Source organism: Ambystoma mexicanum, chromosome 7q (genome assembly GCF_040938575.1).
Source record: "Ambystoma mexicanum isolate Mex_15411 chromosome 7q, UKY_AmexF1_1, whole genome shotgun sequence".
Taxonomy (NCBI): Eukaryota; Metazoa; Chordata; class Amphibia; order Caudata; family Ambystomatidae; genus Ambystoma; species Ambystoma mexicanum.
This window is the reverse complement of record NC_090941.1, coordinates 630,110,458-630,133,139: the sequence shown is the minus strand read 5'-3', so window position 1 is coordinate 630,133,139 and position 22,682 is coordinate 630,110,458. Positions and strand designations below refer to the sequence as shown.

The 22,682-nt window shown below is 46.2% G+C and overlaps 1 protein-coding gene across 3 annotated transcripts in view; it reads left to right on the top strand.

The window, feature by feature from the left end:
* Positions 1–22,682, top strand: part of BRCA2 (BRCA2 DNA repair associated) — a 2,020,919-nt gene that overhangs the window by 608,295 nt on the left and 1,389,942 nt on the right. For 2 of the 3 annotated variants that reach the window (XM_069639261.1, XM_069639262.1), the window contains exon 11: positions 20,035–21,234. The exons of the other annotated variant lie outside the window; for it this stretch is intronic. In XM_069639261.1, coding sequence (XP_069495362.1) covers positions 20,035–21,234 — 1,200 coding nt within the window. The remainder of the gene's footprint in view (positions 1–20,034; positions 21,235–22,682) is intronic. 3 annotated transcript variants of the gene reach the window in all.

Below are 22,682 nucleotides of genomic sequence, written 5' to 3'. Positions count from 1 at the left end.
GAGAGCCCACTCCACCAGAGCGATCGCAGCTACCACGGCGTTCCTATCTGGTGTGCCCCTGCTGGACATCTGCAGGGCTGTTACGTGGAGGTCGACGCACACCTTCACGAAATTCTACTGCATCGACCGGGATTCCAGGGAGGAGTCCAGAGTCGGCCAAGCAGTGCTGCGCAACCTGTTCGCCTAAGGTGAGCCTGGTGAGAAGGTAAGAGATGCTTAATGTTGAGTTGTTGTATTGCTTAATGTTGAGCCTGTTGCCACCTCCTGTGGTTGTGCATGTGTGTACTGCTGTGTATTCTTTATTCATGAGCATGTGAATCCATGCCAGACCCCATGCTGGAGAAGGAACAAGTTACTTACCTGTAACTGTTGTTCTCCAGCATGGGTCTGGCATGGATTCACATGCGAACCCTCCCGCCTTCCCCTCTGCGGCTCTTCACTTGGTCATACTGCCACTTCACGTGCTACCAAATCTGAAGATGGCTGCCAGAGGCGGGGCTTAGGGAGATGGCAGTCATTGGCTGTGGTCAGTATGACGCAGAGATCAGTGATTGGTTACTACTACGAAAGACAGATCAGAAACGAAACTGATACTGATTTTTCTTTACCGAGGATTCCCAGCCTGACGACGGGGAATTCATGAGCATGTGAATCCATGCCAGACCCATGCTGGAGAACAACAGTTACAGGTAAGTAACTTGTTCCTTTCAGAGTGCCCAGCGTCTCCCGGCCTTCGACTTTTTGAGGTTGCTCAGCCTCATGGCATCCTGCATTTTTCTGGTGCCAGAGGCTCACCTGACAAGGAGATCCCTTTAATGGGCTCTCAGGACACAATGGTCTCAGTTCTTGGGCAACATGTCAGACCTACTTCAGGTTCCAAGCAGGGTCGCACAGGATCTTCTGTGGTGGGCCTGCAAGGACAATATTCTGAAGGGAGAACCTTTTTGGCATCCGTGGCCGGAGATAAAAGTAGTGACAGACGCCTCACTCACGGGGTAGGGAGCCCACGCCAACGATATGACAATCAGCGGTCGTTTGTCTCCATCAGAGTCCAAACTACACATCAATCGTTTGGCGCTGAGGGCAATCAGGCTTGCGCTGAAGGCTTTTCTGCTCGGGAAGGAATGTCCTGACAATGGCAGACAACACAGTGGCCATGTACTACCTCAACAAGAGAGGAGGTGTAGGGTCACTACCACTGCAGAGAGGCAATGCAGCTCTGGTTCTATGCAATTCAAGGAGGAATCTTTCTATCAGCAGTTCAACTAGCTGGAGTAATGGACATAGCAGCGGGCGCTATGAGCAGGCAGAGCACTGTCTCAGTCTACCACGGGTGGAAACGAGCTCAGAAAGTCCTTCGAGATATTCACCCTTTTGGGGAACCCCTCAAGTAGATCTGTTCGCGACCACTGTCAACCGGAAGTGCAAACTGTTTTGCTCCAGGGAATTTCCTCCAAGAGGAGCTCTGGGGACGCATTCGTAGTGGACTGGGAGTTTCCACTCCTGTACGCGTTTACTCCAGTCCCCGTCATTCTTCACGTGATCAGGAGGTTGAGAAATTTCGGAAATCCATGATCTTAATTGCTCCCGAATGGGCCAGGAGCATGTGGTACCCTGACCTTCTGGACATGTCCTTCTGCCCTCCAATACGTCTTCCACAAAGAGAGGACCTTCTTCCACAAAGAGAGGACCTTCTCTGGCGAGAGGAGGGTTGGGTTCTCCATCCAGAGGTCAAGACACTCAGCCTTCAAGCATGGTTTCTGAGATGCTGAGGTACAAGGATGGGGACCTCCTGGATGGCAAATGGCGATTTTGCTTTCGGCCAGAAGGCCAGGAACAAAGTCTTTGTACCGCTCCCGTTGGAACAAATTCTGCTGCTGTTGCAGGGACAAGAATGTGGACCCTTTGCTTTGCAAAACACTGCAGGTGTTATCCTTTCTGTTGTACTTGGCCAATCTGGGGCTCAAGGTTGGGACCATTAAAGGTTATTTGGCAGTGCTTTCCATCTTCAAGTGCCCGTCTGAGGAAACTTCATACTTTAAGATACCTTTGGTGATACCATTTTTGAAGGGACTCACTAATGTGTTCCCTCCATCTCCCTTTCAGGTTCCCGTTTGGGACCTAATCTGGTGTTAAAATTTCGTATGTGTGCACCGTTTGAACCCCTCCATTCATGTCCCTTAAGTTTACTAACATTCAAGGTCATCCGAGAAGAATGAAGAGGGGAGCTTGTGTCCGGAAAAATACCTCCGTAGGCAAGTAGGATTAAAGGACTGGAGTGACAGATAAGTCCAAAACCCTTCAGTGGATAAACAAACACAGTAACAGAAGTGTGAAGAGGAGCGGTAAAGCTGCTGCCAAGGTGGAGGAAGCTATGGGAAGAGACCCGCACCAGTAAAGGCGTGAGGGAAAAAGGCAAAACACAACAAATAGAGAAAGACAAGAGTGGCTCAGGAAAAACCTGAGCAAGGATATCTGTAGGAATAAATAGAATAAGCGGAGAGGAACGGGGAGCACCGGATAGGAGGCAGAGCGCAGATGCTGCCAACAGGGGTGAAAATAACAGGACGGGAGCGGGACCCGGAGAGACTAGGGAGGAAACGGCGTGAGACGCCAGGAACTAAACAGAGCACAAACGAAAAGAAGGCAGAAGCCAGGGAGAGCAAAATACTGCAAGTAAAAGGAAAAGCACTAGCGTCTGGCCCAAAGTAGCTAGAGAGCAGGCAGGGTTGCAACGCGATGAAGGCACAGAAGTGGAACTGCTAAGTAAGATCGGGAGGCAGCCATGACAGGAGGGAAACTAGACCGCTGAAGAGACGTAGAGCAGAGCGTGATGTACTCTTTCAATGGCGTTGATAAGGTAGAGGATTCCACAAGCGCCAGGAAGGGAGGCGCGTGACAACTATAAAATATTTGAGCCCTTATGGAAAGTCATTGTTTTGATTACAGAGATGAAATACCTCCTCTATCATATTTATGGTTGGGGAGGAACAAGGGGGGTCCATAAGAAGGCTACTAAATCTAACTGTGCTATCAATGATGAGGACAAAACTCTTGGAGCCAATACTACCCAGAGTCAAACATATCACCCTAAAGCAGTTGCAAGCCAAGAACCACTGGCAGGTTTTGAGATCTGTAAAAACCCTTGTTAGGAAGAAGGGAAAAACTACAATATGCTAGCAATCAAGCCAGGTTTAAACCAACCCTCATCAACTAGCATCATCAAACTCCATGAAGCCCATAGGTTTGGAGATGGCAATGAGGCAATCCCTTTCACAGTAGGTCCTCTTGGTACAGATAACACTTCTAGTTTTCCTTATACAGCTTGCTGTGAGGATAATGATAGTGCTGGGAGCTTATCAGAGGAAAGGAAGATCCTCTATGTTTTTTAATTTCCTCAAGTATCACACCCTCCAACAGATTTCCAATCTTGGAGGAGATTAATATCAGAGGTTAATAAAGGGGTTTCAAAGTGTTTTGGACCTAGCGGCTTTGCCACGTATAGCACTAGGGAAAAATCACTAGCAACTGCTGCGTTAGAATCCCATAACTCGCGTCTTATTAAAGTGCCTGATAATGGTTGCATTGGGGGCAACGAAGAGAGGGGAAGTCCTAAACATCCTATTGGAAATAAACAGTTTAAAAGATGTTGGGGGTTCCCTGGCTGTAAAAGTGGATCTATGATAAAACCCCGAAGTTTTTACTGAGAGGTCAAAAACTTTGATTGTAAAACAATATTTATTTTCTAATTTAAATGCGGGGGAGCCCACTCTACTCCTTAGCCCCTACCCACAAACCCCCACTTTAATGAATACCCCAACCCTCCATCTATATTTTTCATTTATAATCGTTGTTTTACCTTCAAGGTTTTCTACCTTGCAGTAATTGTCTTCCATGTTGTGTAGTGGTACCATGAAAGTGTATACACTATCTGGCATGTTGGGCTCAAATTCATCCCATTTATCCGGCAATATTGGCATGGATACAATCAACTCCCAAAATCCCCAGTGTCCATTAGCATCCGGGGACCACTGGCATATGTGAGGATAATATAAAACCCACATGTATGACCCAACACCCAGCTTTTTTTGATGTCACCAAGGATCTACCAACTGCTTGCTTTGTGCCAATTGTAGAAGCTATTAACAGATGCTCCTCTGCGACATCACTCTGCTCATGATTTCTGGGTGATGTAGTTGGAGACGGACTGCATTTTGGCACAGGGAAACACGACGTGGGGGATCTGATTTCATCGTCATGTGTAATATACCCAGGCTTCCCTGTGAATCATATGAGAACCAGGAATCACTGGTATACAAGTGAGTCCATTGGATTTGTACAGTCAAAGGGTGCACTTCGATCATTCGTGAAGATCTCACCTGGTGTGTGCATTGACAGAATCTTAACGATGTCTATGACTTAATACAAGTGTTTTTTTAAGAGCAGTTGCTTGGCAGATGGACTCCTAGCCATTTATTTCAGAACTTACCCTCCTACCACATCCAAAATGTTATTAAAAGACTGCTTTCCCCCACGCACTAACCTTTTGAGAAATCTTGGCCCAGACACTGTGGGGGCCAAGTACCACAGAGGAAGGTGAGCGTCCCAGTGGGATCTGGATCCCGAGGCTGTGGGGGTCTTAGTGGGGTCTAATGTTTTTGCAGGAGAGGGTCTGCAAGGGGTGCATTGACTTGAGGAAGGGCAAAGTACTACCTTGGGAGACGGACCCCGTCGTTAAGTTAGTTTCATGGCACATAGCCAAAGTATGAAAGAACCTAGATGACACCAATTTGTGCAGTTTTATAAGGGGTTTCGGGATTATTTGCTTGCAGGAGACCCTGGCTCTTGAGTGCATCGAGCTACAGGAATATCCTTCTTTTTGTATAATGCCCAGAAAGGCCCTAGAGGCAGACCTAGTGGAGGCCTACTAATCTGGGTTGATGTCAATCTGAACTGACAATTGAAGTCTGTGGCTCAAGGTCCCTAGACCTCCAACACTTAATAACACCTCCTAGAGGCCAAAGGAAATCTTTGTTCATGATACATAATAGGCCAAACAAGATTCATCCACCTGGTACTCTTGAATTGTAAGAAATTATCAATAGAAGAGACCACAATGTCTCATATATAACTTGCAACCTTGTCGCTGGTGAATTCAATCTCCAGTACAAGCCCTTCAGGGTTCTAGATGAGATCTGGCAGGGACAGGGCATAGTTTATGATATTCCGGCTCTGATGTCAAATTATCAGACCAGAATGCATGGCCAGGCCATAGCTGTTGTGTACATTCTTTATGGGTTAGATTTACGTGCATGCAACAGCCGCTTAATCTAGGACTGGACAGCAAAAAACTACATATTTTGGTTCAAACTGCTCTTCAAAGATTGAATACATCTTAATCTCAGCCTGTGACTGGAATCTGTTCAGATGTTTTAAAATCTTGGACCGTCACAAAAGCGACCTCAATCCTTTTAGTTTGTCTTTATCTATTTTAGGGGTGTGTGCAATAGGGTTGGATGAGCGCAGCAGAGTTTGGGCTATTCAAGTGGGGCGGGGGGAGATCATGCACGCCACTCCATAAAGTGGCCCAAACGCCAGGATTTTGATGGTATACCAGACATCTACCAAGTGGTCTTGACAAATAGAGAATCTATATATGCCGCTCCCTACTTACATATCCAAAACCTATGGTAAAGAAGCATATGTTGAAAAGAGCGGTGTGGTATGATGAAGAGTATAGGCTATCTAAAAAGAACCTTGTGACTTACTTTAAAGATAATTCACCAGTTAACGGAGAACATCTTCGCTCCCTCAGGAGTAACCATAAAACCATTGTCAAAAAGAAAAAGGGAATTTGAAAGTGCGCAGTGAGAACTTTTGTTCAATGCAGTTAAGAGCAGAGCAGTTAAGATGGGTGAAAAAATTCTGGAAGTTGGTGACTGATAAAGAACTTGGTGGTGACGCCTCTGTGCAGAGTAGTACCCACCAGATACTTGGCTTGTGCACTTTGAAGGACTACATGGAGAACCTTTTATAAGTAACAAGGATGAATCCACTGCAACAACTATGGACACGCTTGAGCCGCTTATTGGAGGGTTCCCTCTTAAGTTTACTTTACAGGAAATAGAGGCTGCCATAAGGAAAGGCCCTTGGGCAGGTTAAAATCCCCTTTGGTCAATGTAAAAGTGATCTCTTAATCTGGGTCCCAGTACTCTGACGACTCTTTAGTTCGGTAGAGGAGCTGAGCATAGATCCTAGGTCTTGGCAAAGTGCTGAAATTTTGCTGATTCATAAAAAAAGGAGGGAAGAAATGTCCTAGCAACTATCTCCCGATTTCACTACTGGATTCATCAGTACAAATATGTTCTAAAATTATCTGAAGGCACCTACAGGTTTGGGTGGATACCAACATGATTTTAAACCACTTCCAAGCAAGCTTTCAAGAGGGCATATGCACCCTTGACCAGAGTTTTCGATTACACCTGATCGTTCAAAAGTATACCTTGATATGCAAATTAAGGACCTGTGCAGTTTTTGTAGACCTGAGTACGCTGTTTGATGGGTTGACACTTTGCTTTCTTTGGCAAGTTTTGGCTTACCCCGAAAAGCTCCTCCACACCTTTTGCTGTTGATCTAGCTATTATACTCAGAAAATCAGGCGGTCATGCGCTAGGGACTCGCAGGCGCAGCCTCAGAGCCATTTGGTGTAAAAAGGTAGATACGCCAGGGGTGCGTCCTCGCCCCCTTTTGTTTAACATCTACATTAACAAAGTCATTGAAGATCTGGTTAATTGATTGATTGAAACCCAATTTCTTGGTTTATAAGCGCCTTACAAATGCCCAATAAAATAAAAATAAAACCTTGCATTTTACTTTACAACCAGCTACTTTTTGAGATTTTATTTCTCATGTCTTATTTTCATGTTGACTCGAACTTTAAAAGTTGTCCGCTTACACGCACAAGTATACTACTCCACACGGCAAAGAGCACCAGACTGTGCCATGCGCACTTCACTGATAAATGCCAGAACATTGGCATCACACAACGTGAGAGAGCACACCTATACGTAACGCACGTGTGACGCATAATGCGCACACCTGCAAAACCCTAAACATTGGTCAGCATACAACACGACACAACCTTAACTCTAACTGCTGCACATGACCGTGAAAGCTGACCAGATCTCACAGGTAAGCAGAGCCGTAGGCTCATCCCTTCCCCTTCCCTGAAAGGTATTCTCAACAATGAGTATGCATTATACTGGTGCGGATCCACTCACCAGTTTAATTTTTCTTTTTCTACTCCTTCGTTCACTCTAGTGTCCCACGGGCACTTCATTGAAAATAGCACTACATTTGTGCTCTCCAGACTCAACAAGGTATGCCATTTACAGCCAGATTTGTATGGAAATCCATAGATTTTTAAATGGTATCGGCTAGTATACACAGAGCGGTCTACCACTCAAACATTAGAAGATGTATTAATTATTATTTTTAAACTTTTTCTTCTATTTTTTCTATGCCGATTTTTAGGATGATTTTTGAACTGGGTTTTCAAAAGGAGAAAGGCACATCATTTCACTTGAGGGTCTACACCCCCAAGTGCACAGGTAGGCACTCTATTTTGTATCTGAGTTCGGCTGACACAACACCTATTACCACAACACCTACTACCAGGTAATAGCATAGCCATACTCCTGTTTCACCTGTAATTTTCCACAGGCACAGACAGAAATGCCTTTTGTCGTAGAGGTTGAGAAGAGGCAGGTGGCTGATTTTCACGTTCTCTTCAACATCAATAAAGTACTGCAACTCTAACGTAACCGCTAAAGTTTGATCCACTGTCACTTATATTCATTATATATATCATTAAAGAACATTGCCCTGATGATGGACCACATGGGTCCAAAATGCATTGGCAGCAGCCACTTCTCTGTCACAGAAGAGGATGAATAGAGAATATTTAATGCATCAAATATTTGTTTCTATGTGTATGGAATAGATGCAATTGACACACAACCAATACTAGTTTTCTATTACATAGACAGCGTCACGAGATCCGGTGTAGATACACCGGAACAATTTCTCTAGTTTTTGTTCCATCAAAGTGTTAGTTGGTTTTCACTGGAGGACACTAGAACGTCATAAGCACTGACACAAGATTCACTGAGTGCAGTGGTGCCCACCCCTTCCTTATCATCGTTGCCTTGGTTTGCTCATGTCAAGAGATGGCCGACATTATTGGATCTGGCATCTCTATGGGAAAAAACAACCTTATTGACAATGAGAGCAAAGCCAGAGTTAAAGTGGGGCGCATTTGCATAATCCATATTAGGCTTTGTGAATGCATGTCGTAATACGAGCCTGGGACCTCAGTACCTACTTAGTAAACAAGAACCCGGATTCGAGTTAATATCTTGATGTTAATTTCTGCATGCTCTCTGTATATCGAATTTAGGTTTAGCACCTTAAAAGTAGCCACATTTACTAATACTTGGGCCAGCCCATGCTCTGTCATTTTCCCGGTCTGTGTAAATGATTGGAAACTGTGAGGGGTCAGAAATGCGAAGTGGACGATTTGATGAATGTTTTTCACAATTAGCCATTTTATTAACTTGTAAGGGTGTGACAAACACCTCACTTTCCCTAACCTAGCATGGATTTCCCTGCATATAAAACTAAGACCAAAGAAAAACACACTAACATCGAAAGGTGTATGTTTCTCACACATATGCATTCAACAAAATCATATAGGTATGCAGATGGCTATTAAAATTCAAGAAAATAAGTTATATCCAAACATTTTTTTCATAACCAAGTATCCTTGTAACCAGGGTGGATCTCCTTCCCCAGGTTTAAAGCAGTATTTTCTAATTAGTAAAGTTTTTATTTTTTTTTATTTTTTAGATTTGCAAAGTGCACTAGCAGCCCATGGGCATCGATGCGCTGTTGCAAGAGAGTGTCGTAGTTACAGGAAGATTTACTTTGTTCTTGGTTATAGTGAGCATGTTGCATGAACAGTGTGTATTAAGAAGATTACATACATAGGTGGTTACCAGTTAGGTATATCATACGGTAACAGAGAAGATTACATCATATAATGGGCAGAAACATGCATGCTAGGTTGAAGCGAATGGGACACAATGGGCTCGGTTAATCGTTTTATACAAACAACATGGTTTTAATCGCTTTCCGGAAGGCTATATGCGACTCAATACTTCTAATATGAGGTGGTAGCGTGTTCCAATGGGTTGCGGCCATGACAGGGAAACTGGCACCTCCTGTGCGAATCCTCCGTGTCTTAGGAGTGGAGATTCGGTTGGTGTAGGCCGTTGTCGTGGGTCTGGCTGAGATAGGTTTGGCTATTCTTTGAGACGGGTAAAGGGGAGCCGTGTTATGGACGCATTTGTGCGTAAGGGCGAGAGTTTTAAAGATGATCCACTCTTTGATGGGTAGCCAGTGAACCAAAGTTCTTTTCAATATTCCAGTTCGGCTTCAAGGGCAACACATAAAGTTCCTTTCAATAGCCAAGTTTTGATTAAAACACAATATTGCCATCTCTTCACCTTAGCCAAGATGATAACAGTTTTTGTTCAATAGTACCCCCTCTTTACTTGGATAATGCTGGTTACAGTCTTTCTTAAATATTGCCTCCTCTTTACTTGGGCAGTAATAGTTACAAACCTTCTTCTCTCATTCCTCTCAATATGAGTATTGTGCCAAAAAGACTTTCTTTCATTAGTTCGGTATTCAAAATGATTATAAGTTAGAAGGGAGTTTACTACGGTGCGCTCCGGGGTCACCTATCAAAGGCCAACTCACCGGTTTCTCCCTGTGCGCCCACTTAACTCACTGCTGCTGTGTCTTCTTCTTTGGTCGTCGCGTTTGGAGCTTCTGATGGCTCCGGTTAAAGTACTGTGACCCGCTCCTTTCACAACAGGAGCCTGCGTTGCTCCGCGTGTTCCCCGGTGCTTGCCAGCCACCGGAGCAGGGCACAGGCGGTGGCGAGCTTCTCTCCTGTCACAGCACTGCTTCCCGCATGCGCAACCTCTGCAATTCAGGCTTCTCAGTCCTACAAGTCTCTCGGCACCATAATCTGCTACAAACGCGGCGGTGGTCCCGGCGTCTCTTTCCCTGGCGCATACACAGCCTCTGACAACTTCTCCTACTGTTTCTCCTGGTCTGCACCTGAAGGGGATTTAAATGATCAGAATTCCTGTTCAAGTGTGGGTTATTAGAAACACTAGCCTGCATAGTGCAGTTCTGTGCCTTTGAGTCCCTCTTTTTATCCCAGTACCTGTGGCATTGTGGGACTCAATGTTTTTATCCCCCTTTCTATCAACGTTTCTATTTTAACTGTATGTAACTCATTCTGTTTATAGAATGTGCCTCTAGAAAAGGGCTTTAAAGGAATTAATGGTTGATTCTTGATTTCATGGTTCAAATAAAAGGGGCATTTACATATATCGGAAGAAATGGTATTGATGGTCTGATATTTACCGGTTCTATTCTCCTACTGACATAAGGATTTTTACTGATAATACTTTGGGTGTTATTAGAAAGGAGTCACCATATTCCCTTGGTGGCCTTCTCCTCCCAGGTGATCCCCCCGGCTAATACCACCCCCCAGGGATCAGATAGCGGCTGCCTTTAGGATTCTGTGAGGACTCTGCAGGATTCATCACAAAACCCAGCTCCAGAAGGGGGGTGCTTGAGAGCCCGAGTAAAGATGGCCACGGATTGCTGAGGCTCTGATGGAGCTGGCCATGAGTCAGCAACTTTATCCTGCTGTGAGTCCCGGACTGCACTTGAAAATGACACACTAGCAGCTTCGGCCACATTGGACACCTGGTGTGCACTACGTGAGTGCCTGGAAAATATGGGCCTCCTGAGGAGAACTGCACGCAATCAAGCTTCGCCCGATGCGTTTCCCGCCTGCTAACGTTCACTGTCAGTGACCGCCAGTCCGGTCCCTCTGCTTGGATTCCCCCATCCGCATGGTCAGAGGCACCCGCCTACACGCAGGTAAGACGAGACAGCTACTCCACTGTCACCAGTGAGATCAGCCCTGCCACCGTATTGAGGAACAACTTCGGTGAGCTTCATCCGACGCCATATCCCGCCTGCATACGCACACCCTGACACTGAACAAGCTGCGGTACCGCTGACCGGATCCCCCCACCCGCATGGTCAGAGGAGCCCCACAGACACTCACTCCGCGGCCCCAGTTGAGATCAGCCCTGCCTTCGCATTGAGGGATAGCAGCGGATGCACCCACCTGGAGCCCGGGGACAGCCACTGGGAGTGGGCTGCCCCCCCAGGTGCCCTCACCAAACAGTCCCACTTCCGCTATAAAAGCTGGGCAGGGGCGGAATTCCCCCTTGCGCCCCCACACAGGAGCATCACCAGACTGGCCCCGGGGCGAGGATCAGCAGCGGACGGTGTGGCCACCGCGTGCCGAAGGACAAAGTTGGGCATAAACAAACCCAGCCCAGGTCTATATACTTGTCATGATGCCTACCCCCGGAGTACCAGGCCAGGCCCAGCACCCCCGGGAGCAGGCATCACGCCCCCGGGTAAAAGCCGAGCGGCCCTTTATAGGGGCTTTTTGGACTCTGTCCTGGCGCCGTTGGCGCCAGGCTCATGTTGGACATCAGTCCTGGCGCCACAGGCGCCAGGCTCATAAGGGGAAGTGTTTGGTGCACTTACCTGAAGCAGACCATGCTGCACACTCACCTGATGCAGACCATGCTGCATGAAGAACCAAGCCAAATGAGGCTTAGGAGGGACTATTTTTCTGAGGGAACTATTTTGTTACTTGGGTGGGGCTGTGGAAGAATACTCACCTGGAACTTCTTCCAAGGCTATTTAAGCCACGCCCGGACAGCCACACGTGCTTCGCGTTGTTCTGCATCCCAGCAGCTGAACGCTCACCGTGTCAGCTCCTGCACCTGGACTCCAGCCACGCCCGCCTCGAACCTGGAACACCTGTAATGTAATAAGAGAAGAGAAAGGTGAAAACCAAGAACTTATTCAACCTTCTTACCTGCATCCGGAATCTTCACGCCAGCATTCCTGAAGGAGGACTTCCATTTAAAAGCACTGCGTTGCTCGCTGCAGCGCCGCGCTTCACTCACCTGTTCCCGAGACGCCGCCCGGCTCCATCGTGGCTCTCAGCACCTGTCGCCACATTTCTGCACCTAGGGGAGAGAAGAAGAGACAAAAGGTGAGCAAGGGAACACAAGAGGGAGGCCGAATTTTCAGCCATATTACTTACCGGCTTTTCTTGGTGAACCATTCCACATCTCGGGTCGGCACCGCATCTTTGGCAGGTACCGCACCCCGGCCCCTATGGGGAAAGGACAAAAGACATTACTGGGGAATTATAAAGACATTTAGAGGGGTCGCCCTCATCACTAACTCACCTGATTTTACCACCGGCAATTTAACCCCTCAATGCATCGCCTTGGTTCTGCACCTGAAATAAAGGACAGATCACAGGTTAGGAGAAACAACATAAAAGGAGGCTCACACTTGAACTTTAGCATCTTCATACTTACGGTGTATCGCTCAGAAAAGTCAAGTGGATTTGCCAGCGCCATTCTGAAAACCAGTGAAGTAACTGGACGAACACGCGCCCCTGCACCAGAAGCAGGATGGAGAGTTCATCCTTCCAAACCATAAGGTGAGCTTAAACCGGGGGGTTTTGGAGGAAGTCGGAGGAGAACGAAGGGGGAAAGGGGAGAGCATGCACACTACTCAGCAGACAGTTAATCCCCTTTCTCATCTGCAGAAGGATATTCCTACGGGCCAGACAAGCAAGATTTGGGGGTCCTGTTCAATCGGTGGTCCGAATTCTGCGCATCACGCTTGAAGAGGCCACAGTAACCCAGACCGGACCAGCGCCTCCGTGGGAGCCAGGTGAGCGTTACAATACTTCACCCCAGCGGGGCAGGCCTCTTCGTCCCAATGGTGCCGGCGGGACCCCAGAGAGCGCACAGTCTTTCAGCGTGAGAGCTACACACCCGCCCTACACCACACCACGCCTTTAGGAGCAGGCAACTTGAACTGGGTCAGTGAACCCTATGCCATTCCTGGGCCGCCAGGCTGCGGCTGATCGGTAGAGATGGTCACCCCGGTCGCACCACGAAGTGCTCAAACAGTACCATCACTAATGACATCATCGCCAGATAGCCGGGTCCTATAGGACCCCAAGTCCAGACCGGCCTACATATCCGTGGCCCAACTAACACCGGCTTTACTCACGGCATACCCTATGTCTTTATGTTCTTGAGCCCAGCAGACACGGGACATACACACAGCCCACTAATAGGACTGACGGAGTGGGCAACTAGAGTGCTGTGCCATATGTAAATTCGGATAAGTCCACTAAACCAACAAAGACCTCGACAAAATCGACCCCACTCCGCGTTGCTCCACGAGGGATAATGCAACACCATGGTCCAGGACAAGAAAGGCGACCTGCAAGACGTCCAAACTGGATTGAATGACAAGGCTGAAAGGACGACCGTCAATGAGCAGTGCACCAGCTCACTTTAGGACAAACGTGAGACTACGATGACTGAACTCGATGGGGTCATGCTGGAGGTACAGCGTCTCGGAGCCAAATTGGAAGACCAGGAAAACAGTTCCAGCTGTAACATCCCCAGGATGCTCGGCCTCCCGGAGAACGCAGAGGGCCCAGACCTTGAAACATTTATATATAACCACCACGACTACACCATCGAGAGGATCCATCAGGCACCGGTCCCTAAACTGGCGACGGGAGAATGCCCAAGGGTGATTACACGCCGACTTCTGAATTTTCATCATAAGATGGCTATTCTGAAGGCTGTCGGGCAGGTGAAAATTGGGGAAATTCCAGTATGGCTGTTTAATGACTACTCAGCAGAGGTCTCCTGACGCCGGAAAGGTATTAACCCTCTTTTCGATTGGTTCAAAGGGCAAGACTACAGGCACTACCTTAAATTTCCGGGAGTGTGGTGCATACAGGTCGATCGCAAATGGCACTCGTTTGAAGATTCCAAAGATGCATGGCGATTTTTGCAACAGGAAAATATAACCACAACAGACTTCCCACACAACGCTGCCCAGGGACCACAAACGCTTTCGCCTGCGACATCATCTGATCAGCGTTATCCCTGGAACAAAGGCAGATTACTAAGACCTGGGAGGGGCCTCACGAGCCCAGATCACATGCGGACGGGCCATCAAAATGAACTTCCTACCCACAGCTGAACAATAAGATCCGTATGTCGAACATAGGTCCAGTAGCCGGTCCTTGGCACCAGGATACTGGGTCGGATGCGGCCTGGGGTATTGCTGTGAGACCTGAGTGGATACTTCCTGTCACGGACTCGCTAAGGGAGACATTAATATTTAGGTATGTATGTAGCTTCAGGCTCCTGTTGCCACAAAGGCCCTCCTTGCTTTCGACATTACCACTAACACTGCTACAGAGCACCTCATTCGGGAGGTACAGCGTCTCGGAGCCAAATTGGAAGACCAGGAAAACTGGTCTAGATGTAACAACCCCAGGATGGTCGGCCTCCCGGAGAACGCAGAGGGCCCGGACCTTGAAACATTTATGTATAACCTCCTGCAGGATGTTCTCCACATAGATAACCCACGCAACTACACCATCGAGAGGATCCATCAGGGCATGGACCTCGAAACATTTATGTATAACCTCCTGCAGGATGTGCTCCACATAGATAACCCCCGCGACTACACCATCGAGAGAATCCATCAGGCACCGGTCCCTAACTGGCGGAATACATGGCAATTGGTGCGGATGAATGGACCTGTACCCAGCAGATCCATGGATGGGCTATATTGCCTTGTATTGGGAGAGATTGGTTTCTCTCAATGTTATAGGGGGAATGTTCTTCCCGACTGTTACGGTTGTTGATTTAGTTATGGTTTTGGGTCTGGGTTGGGGGAAATGGAGACCGAATAAAGGAAATGTGCTTCATAAGCGCATTTTAAGGCGGAGGAAGGCAACACAGCTAAATCCCCGACATCGGGGGGGCTAATCACCCCCACCCCCTTATACGTAGATTGCTACAATCACACTGATAACCCTTAATGTGCAGGGTATGGGGCATCCCATCAAAAGAAGGCAGGTGTTGAATCATAGGAGAGATCTTCAAGGAGATGTAGTGTTTCTCCAAGAAACCCACTTGAATGAGGTAGAATCGAAAAAATTAGAACGAGGGTGGGTCGGCGCAGCAGCTCATGCGCCATACCATGATAAACGAGCGGGCTCCATACTGCACTGATGAATCCCATTTGTGCTACAGAGCACCAGCTCCGATAAAGAGAGCAGATCCGTCATCATGACATGGCAATTGCACCACCACTCTGTCACAAGCCTCAATATATGCACCCCCACAACCCCACCCCAGCTTTCTTCAATCATACCATCACTGCTTATGCACCCTACATTGGAAGACTAACATTTGTGGGCGGGACCTCAATGTTGTGATTGATCCCGCATTGGATCGCCACAGCACGCACACCGAGGGCCCGGTGAAATGGAAAAAACAAACCACCCTATGCTTGGGGGATGCCTGGAGAGACATGCATGGGGTCCGCAGGGACTATTCGTTTTACTCCCATAGTCACCACAGTTACCCCAGAATTGACTACTGGCTGGTCCCAGCCAATGCTCTACATATGATGGACGACTGCTCAATACTACCTATCACTCTGTGCGGCTCCGGGTGGCTCTCCGAGATATTCCCCGGAAGGCGCCGCTTTTGCGTCTTAACATGAGGGCATTAACATACCCAGACTTTACAGAGCACATCAAAGCAGACATGGCGGGGTTTTGGATCTCAAACGTAAATTCCTGATATGATACATGCGCGTGCTGGGATGCATTCAAGGCCTTCTTGAGGGGCCAATGCATATCCAGATGGGCATACAAACTCAAACAATGGAAAGATAAAGAAACACAGCTCCTTACTGACCTAACTGCTCGTGAGAAACTGCACAAACACCTGACCAACAGACGCTTACACATACACACTCAATTTGGTCAGAAATTAAAGATATAACAACCACCAGAGTTCAAAAATCATATTCAGGCTGGTCCCAAAAATACTACCTTGAAAATGACAGACCACTGCACTGGATGGCATTCACCCTGAAACAACGGCAAGCAGCCCAGATGATCACCACAATTCGGGACAGGGGTGGATCCTTAGTTGGGGATAGAGACATCAATGCCCAGTTTGCAGAGTATTATGCAAATTGATAGCCACCCCCATCTCATTGGCAGACATAGACTGCATCATTCATGCCCTATCACAAGGCAATGCTTCTGCACCTGATGGAATCCCAATAGATTTCTACTGAAGCATGGCTGATGATATTGCACCCAAACTAGGAGAAGTCTTCGCTTAAGCAACACGTAGAGGTCGACTGCCACAATCAATGCTGGTCGCAAACAGTGGTATTTCACAAGAAGGGGAGACCACCCCGATGAGTGCAGCTCGTATCGACCTAGATCATTCATAAATTCGGACGCAAAAATTCAAGCAAAAAGTCTAGCGCAGAAAATAGTCCTGCGACACCTCGTCCACAAAGATCAAACTGGCTTCATCTGTAAGAGGCATTCGGTGGATAATGTGCGCAGACTGCTACATATCACCGCCAGCGATTTCGGAACAGGGGGACGCATTCCTTGCAGTCGACGCCGAGAAGGCTTTCGACAAGGTCCAATGGGACTCCTGTTTCTGGCACTCGCTGAGTATGGCCTCCCTCCTGCTCTTATAGATTTGATTTGCCTACTATATACAGAGCCAACAGCTACATGACCACTAATGGCATAGCATCAGTAACATTTGGCCTTCATACGGGCACATGCCAGGGCTGCCTGTTGTCACCCTTACTCAACGCCCTATCAATATAACCGGTGGCAGTACAATTGCATACTGACCCGCAGTGGGAAGGTCTTCAGCACGTGAAGGAGGAACATAGAGTCTCCCTCTACGCTGATGATCTCTTGCTCTATATTGGTAGGACCTCCTCGTCTCTCTCACGGGTCCACTATCTCCTACAGGAATGTGGTCCGATGACAGGGTACCAAGTGAACTGGACTAAGTCTGAAATACTCCCACTAAAACAGGACATTCCTTGGGACCCGGGGGTCGGGGGTGGCCCCCTTTCAGCTACAACTACACCATATCACATACCTTGGGGCAAAAGTCAGTGCACATATTGGAAACCTGCTGATCTGTTAAAATGGAGAATCTACCCCGATCTCTAACGGGCAGAATAAACACTGTAAAAATGGACTCTATGCCCAAACGTATCTACCTGGCTATGATGATACGGTGTAGCCCCGACTCTAAGATGCATGAAGAATTGGAAACTGCCATCTCCAGATACGTGTGGCGAGGCAAGAGAGCGCAATTACGATCACCCATCCTTAACGCCGCTAAATCTTGGGGCCTCTCCCTCCCATCGTGGCAGAGCCATTATCAGGCCGCACAAATCGGCTGGGTAAAACGGTGGATGAATATGGGAGATATCACCAGCTGGAGGGGCATAGAGTTAGACTTACTGGCCCCTCAAACACCTGTCAAAATCCTTGTAACCAACCCCCCAGCTCAACTTCCACCCCGGATAAGATTGCATCTTATTTTGAGCCCGACGTTAACGCATTGGCATAAGTTACGCTCACAGCAGGGAATAGATACCAGAGTAGGACCCACATGGATGAGTATAGGGACACTACTATCAATCGGATGCAATTATAAACTCCTCCCCCGACAAGGCTCACTGTGGTCCCAGGTCAGGATACTAAATCTTTGTGAAGGCCCTAAACTGCCATCATTCCAAAAGGGACATTTATTATTGGACCTCAAGGCTGGGCAATGGCTCCAATATAGGTCAGTGTGTGTTGTGATATCACGATATATACCAGAGAATCTTCCCCACAAACTCCCCAGCACCCTGTGAACTAGAACTAGAGCAGCAACAGGAAACTCACCCTCGCCTTCGCACCTTCTATTCTATGAGTATCCCGAATAACGTTTTTAGGAACTCCGCCCTGGCGATGTTCTGGTCCTCAGATCTCGCTACCCTGGTGGAGACGGGAGACATTTGAGTATTTTGCAGCCATACCAGTGACGTCAGTAAACATTAAAAATAGATAAATTCAGTTCAAGATATTCCAATGAATGTATTACATTCCAGCCAGAATGCATAGAATGGGGCTGACACTCTCTCCTATCTGTTGGCGGGGATGCACAGGACTAGGCACTATGGGGCATATACTGTGGTCCTGCCTGAGACTGAAGCCATACTGGCAAATGGTCCATAGGCAGGTGTCTGCATACTCCCCAGAAGCAGATCTTCAACTTTCACCCAACTCCATGCTGTTTTGAGAAAACCACACTGATTGGCACACAGATTTGTTGGTATGCAGGCCAATAAACATGCTTTTCACTGCCCGCAAACTCTTAATCCTACAATGGAAAACGGCATACCCACGCTCAAAACCCAATGGACCGACTTGCTTGCCAAGATTTGCACCCTGGAAATAAACGCATTCAAATGGCAGAATCCAACTAACACAATACGGACAGACAAGCTCTGGGAGTTGCTAGACCCATTCATATAAATACCTTGCAAGAAAGCCATCAAAACACTTAACCCTGCAGGGGTTGCCCCAATACCGGATAGCCAGATCCTAATATCATAGAGCTCCAGGCCCACCTACAAACGCCCCGGATGCCTCAAACACGGCAACGTTTATGATGTGGTGAAATAGACCCTGTTGCACATCTCTCGTTTATATCTTGCAGCCCAAATCAACCATGGTTAGGTTTAAGGGTAAAGGGGAGGATGGGATAGGCCCGGTCGGCCCAGGGGGATAGGGATGTGTTCAGTATGCATTGGGTACCATGTCAAGAAAGTGCAAAAAGGTGGATCCTTGGATGGCACTGTCAAGGTTTTAAGTATATCCTCATTTGTTGTTGGAGGGGTGGACCCTATGGCTCTCATGATTTTTCAAGCTTAATTTGACTGTTACAAAAACAGCTCCTCTTCATGTTGTTATGGGATGGTTACAAACATTTGAGAGTGAAATATTTGAAACCTCTTTTTTTTAAGTGCACATATACGTACTGTTGATGAAGCAATGGTCTTATGTATCGACTGATACATTGGATGTGGACTATTGGGTGGATGAATGTATCCATTTAGCCTGGAACGGTAGGCGCTGTGTGTGTACTTTGCTTGTTTTATTAAGCAGGCAGACAATAAGGCAAAGTTGGATGTCGTCTTCATGTTACTAGTCAATCATACACATTTTCGTATGCTTTCTCCCCAGAATGTTTGACCCATCAGTGGTGTTGAACTTTGAATGATATCGGAAAAATAATGCGGATTAGCCATGAAATACCAATGCTACAATGATAGACTCTAAAAATGTGTTCTGGGATATCCCATTTGGTGTTCAAGGCCACCCTCATGACAGATTAATACCTTGGATATTGCATGCTGAGGGGCACATGCAGAAACCATGTCAGTAATGAGATCCATATATCCTAATGTTGAGCACAAACATGGGCAGTGCTGCAAAATTCCATCCTGTTAGCTGCAGGCCGAAGCCTTGTTAATACAGAGATATCAAAAATGCACTTGTTCATTAGACACTTTTAAAAATGTCTGTGTTCTGCACTTTGCGCTTCATGACTTTTCCTTTCCGAAAACCGTACTTGTACTTTACATGGGTTTTGCATTGTTCCTGTTTTTTTGTGTTTTTACAGATGTACCACATGAAGTGTAATGAATGAATATACCTGGGTTAGTGTCCCAGTCAATTCTGCTGTAACTCAATTTAAGATTCACTTATACTTTCATGCAGACCTTGAATTGTGTAGAGGAAATAGAAAAAAGAGATTAATTGTTTATGCATTTCAATCCTGGGTTTGAATTGATGAGTAACAATAATTTTATGAATCTATTTATATTCTAAAATCTTTCAACATTCGATAGATACGGCGCAGAACATGGATGAGTCATCTGAAGGCGTAGAAGGCTGTGAAGAAAAATTAGTTTTAAAAAATCCGGCATGGAAACAGACTGTACCGGATGCTTTGGAAGATGGAGAAGTGCGTCAGGCTGTGGAAAATGTTCTGGATGGAATGGGAGATGTTCTTTCAGTGTTTTTTACCAGTAGAAAACCGGTTGGTTTGAGAAAAGTGAAAACAATTAACCGTGCAAGAAAAAAACAGATTGAGTGCTCTGAATTGGACGAATCTCAAAAGGCACGTTTTTCTGGACACATTAATAAAGATATTTGCTTGACAAGCCTTGAGACCCATTTTGAGTCTTCCAGCTACAATCTTTCTGTGAAGAATATGTCAACAATTCGAATGCACCTTGAAACTGTTCCTGAAGACCCTACACAAGAGAATGTCCCATCATCTTTAACTTCCCAATGGTCTCATTTGAACTTGTCAGGTTTAAATGTGACTCAGTTGGAAAATATGACCTCATACGTTCCTTGTTCATCATTCAATGTGTTCAGCATGAACTGCCTCGAAGAAGGGATTGTTGGGGAAGCCAACACATGTTCTAATAAGAGTAGTTTGGAAGTCCCCAATGAAGCCTTTTGCTTACCTCAAGAAAAAAGGGAGTTGAATTTTAATGCATCTCAAAATGGGAAAAAAGACACAGCTGATTTTGAATTGCAAACCCATTTGCCAGTTTTTAAAGAATCCATTCAAGAAACTTCTTTATCAAATGATTTATATTTGGTACCGCAGAGTCCAACGTTTTCAAAACCAAATACATTGACAAACATTTCCAATGTTAAATCAGGAGAGAGCTACTGCTTTTCTTTGCAAAATCAATCTTTAGGAAATGTCGGTTATGCATCTGGAAGCAACTTTCATGGTAATTTGACAGATGATTGTACCACTATAGGACCTAACCAGTTTGATTACCACTCACGTTTGCCATGCAAAGATGGAAAAAACTACTTGAATGGGCCAAAACCCACAGAACTCGAAGTGAAGGGCAAGGCTATTTTGTCTCGTTTGAAAAAGCAGCCGAAAAAGTTTATTTATTCCATAAATGACGTTTCGATTGAGAGAGGACCAAAAAATAATACACATTTAAAATCAGAATCAGCCCTTTCCATAGGATCACCTACACTGCTTAATAGCTGTTTGCCAAAAAAAGATGATGAAGGTAGATGGTATTTCATTCTTCTTTCCTTTCCAGCATTAGATTTGTTTGTACTTTGCAGTTATCAAATGTTTTGCTTTCAACACTTCACACAGTGATAAACCAACATTGTTTGATGATTAAGTAAATGGATCCATAGCTGTCCCTTTGTATAGCTCATTTTAGTCTAACATGTGCATTGCTCTTACCTGGGAGGGAACAATGTGCTTTACATAAGAGGAAAAAAAAATAGGGTTTCCTGAAGTGACTTGTTGCAATACCTAAATAGAAAATACATCTGCATTCAGTTACAAGCGCTATTGCATCTGCCCATGTATTGCACACAGTGCCTAGATGCTTGACAGACCAAAGCACTGCCTCGGCTTAGTCCTTTCAAGGTATTCCGACCCGTCTTTTATTAGAACTCTCCCAGCATCCCGGAGTGACCATTTTATTAGACTCTTTTCTTTAGTGTTCTGTAAGGGTGCAGAAGGAGGAGACTGACACACAGGTGGCATGGTGATTGCTATAGACTTTTATTAGTCAAGAAAATAAAGAGAAAACCTAATTTTCCCTAGCTCTAAGAGGGGTTTCCCAGCCTCAACTAAAACACTACGGGTTCTGTCAAAATGTCAGTGTAAATCAATAGTCCACCATACTGTGTCAAAAACCCTACTTCTGTCCCGTCCACTTGAAACTAAACTAGAGATAAAGTAGACCACCTTGGTCCAGAAGAATGACTCCCTTCTTCTGGACTGGGGATGAAGGTCACTTCCAGGCTTCTTGGGGGAATTACTCCCTTCCCGGGTCAACATTTTCCCACAACACAGTTCCAGCACTTCTCCCTGTCAGGCACACTGCTCATCTTTTAACACATAGTTTCAGAAAGTATTTTCAACTCTGGTTGCCAGGAGAATGGCTCCCTTCTCCTGGTATCTTTTCATTTGGTTACACAATTCAACATCACCAGGGGGAATGACTCCCTTCCTCTGGTCTCTTTCACTTTGCTTCCACAGTTCAACACTTTCAGCATTTCACTTTGGATGTATGCAATTTCTTTCGAAAATATTTCACCTAATGGAGATTTCACTGAATCCATTTCACAGAAAAACAATGTCTACTTTTTTATTTTTTCTACTTTTATATATTTTTTTAATGCGTGGGGAGACCCCCTGCAGTCTCCCCTCACCCCTCCCTACCCTAACGTATACCCTTACTCCACACCCCACCTATTATGCATTACCCATATACTATTTCTCCTATCATTTTCGGTGAAATAAATTCAGTGACATCTCATTAGGTGAAAGGGTATTTGAAGAAATCTGCGGTAACATTTCACTTTGAGGGTCCCAGACACAGGCGTCTCCATCTCCAGACTTGAGCAGACTTGGTTCACTCCCCTGCCAAGTATTGCCATGAAGAAGATGATTTGTACTCCTCTTCTCTTGTGGATGCGGGTCCCAGAACCGTAT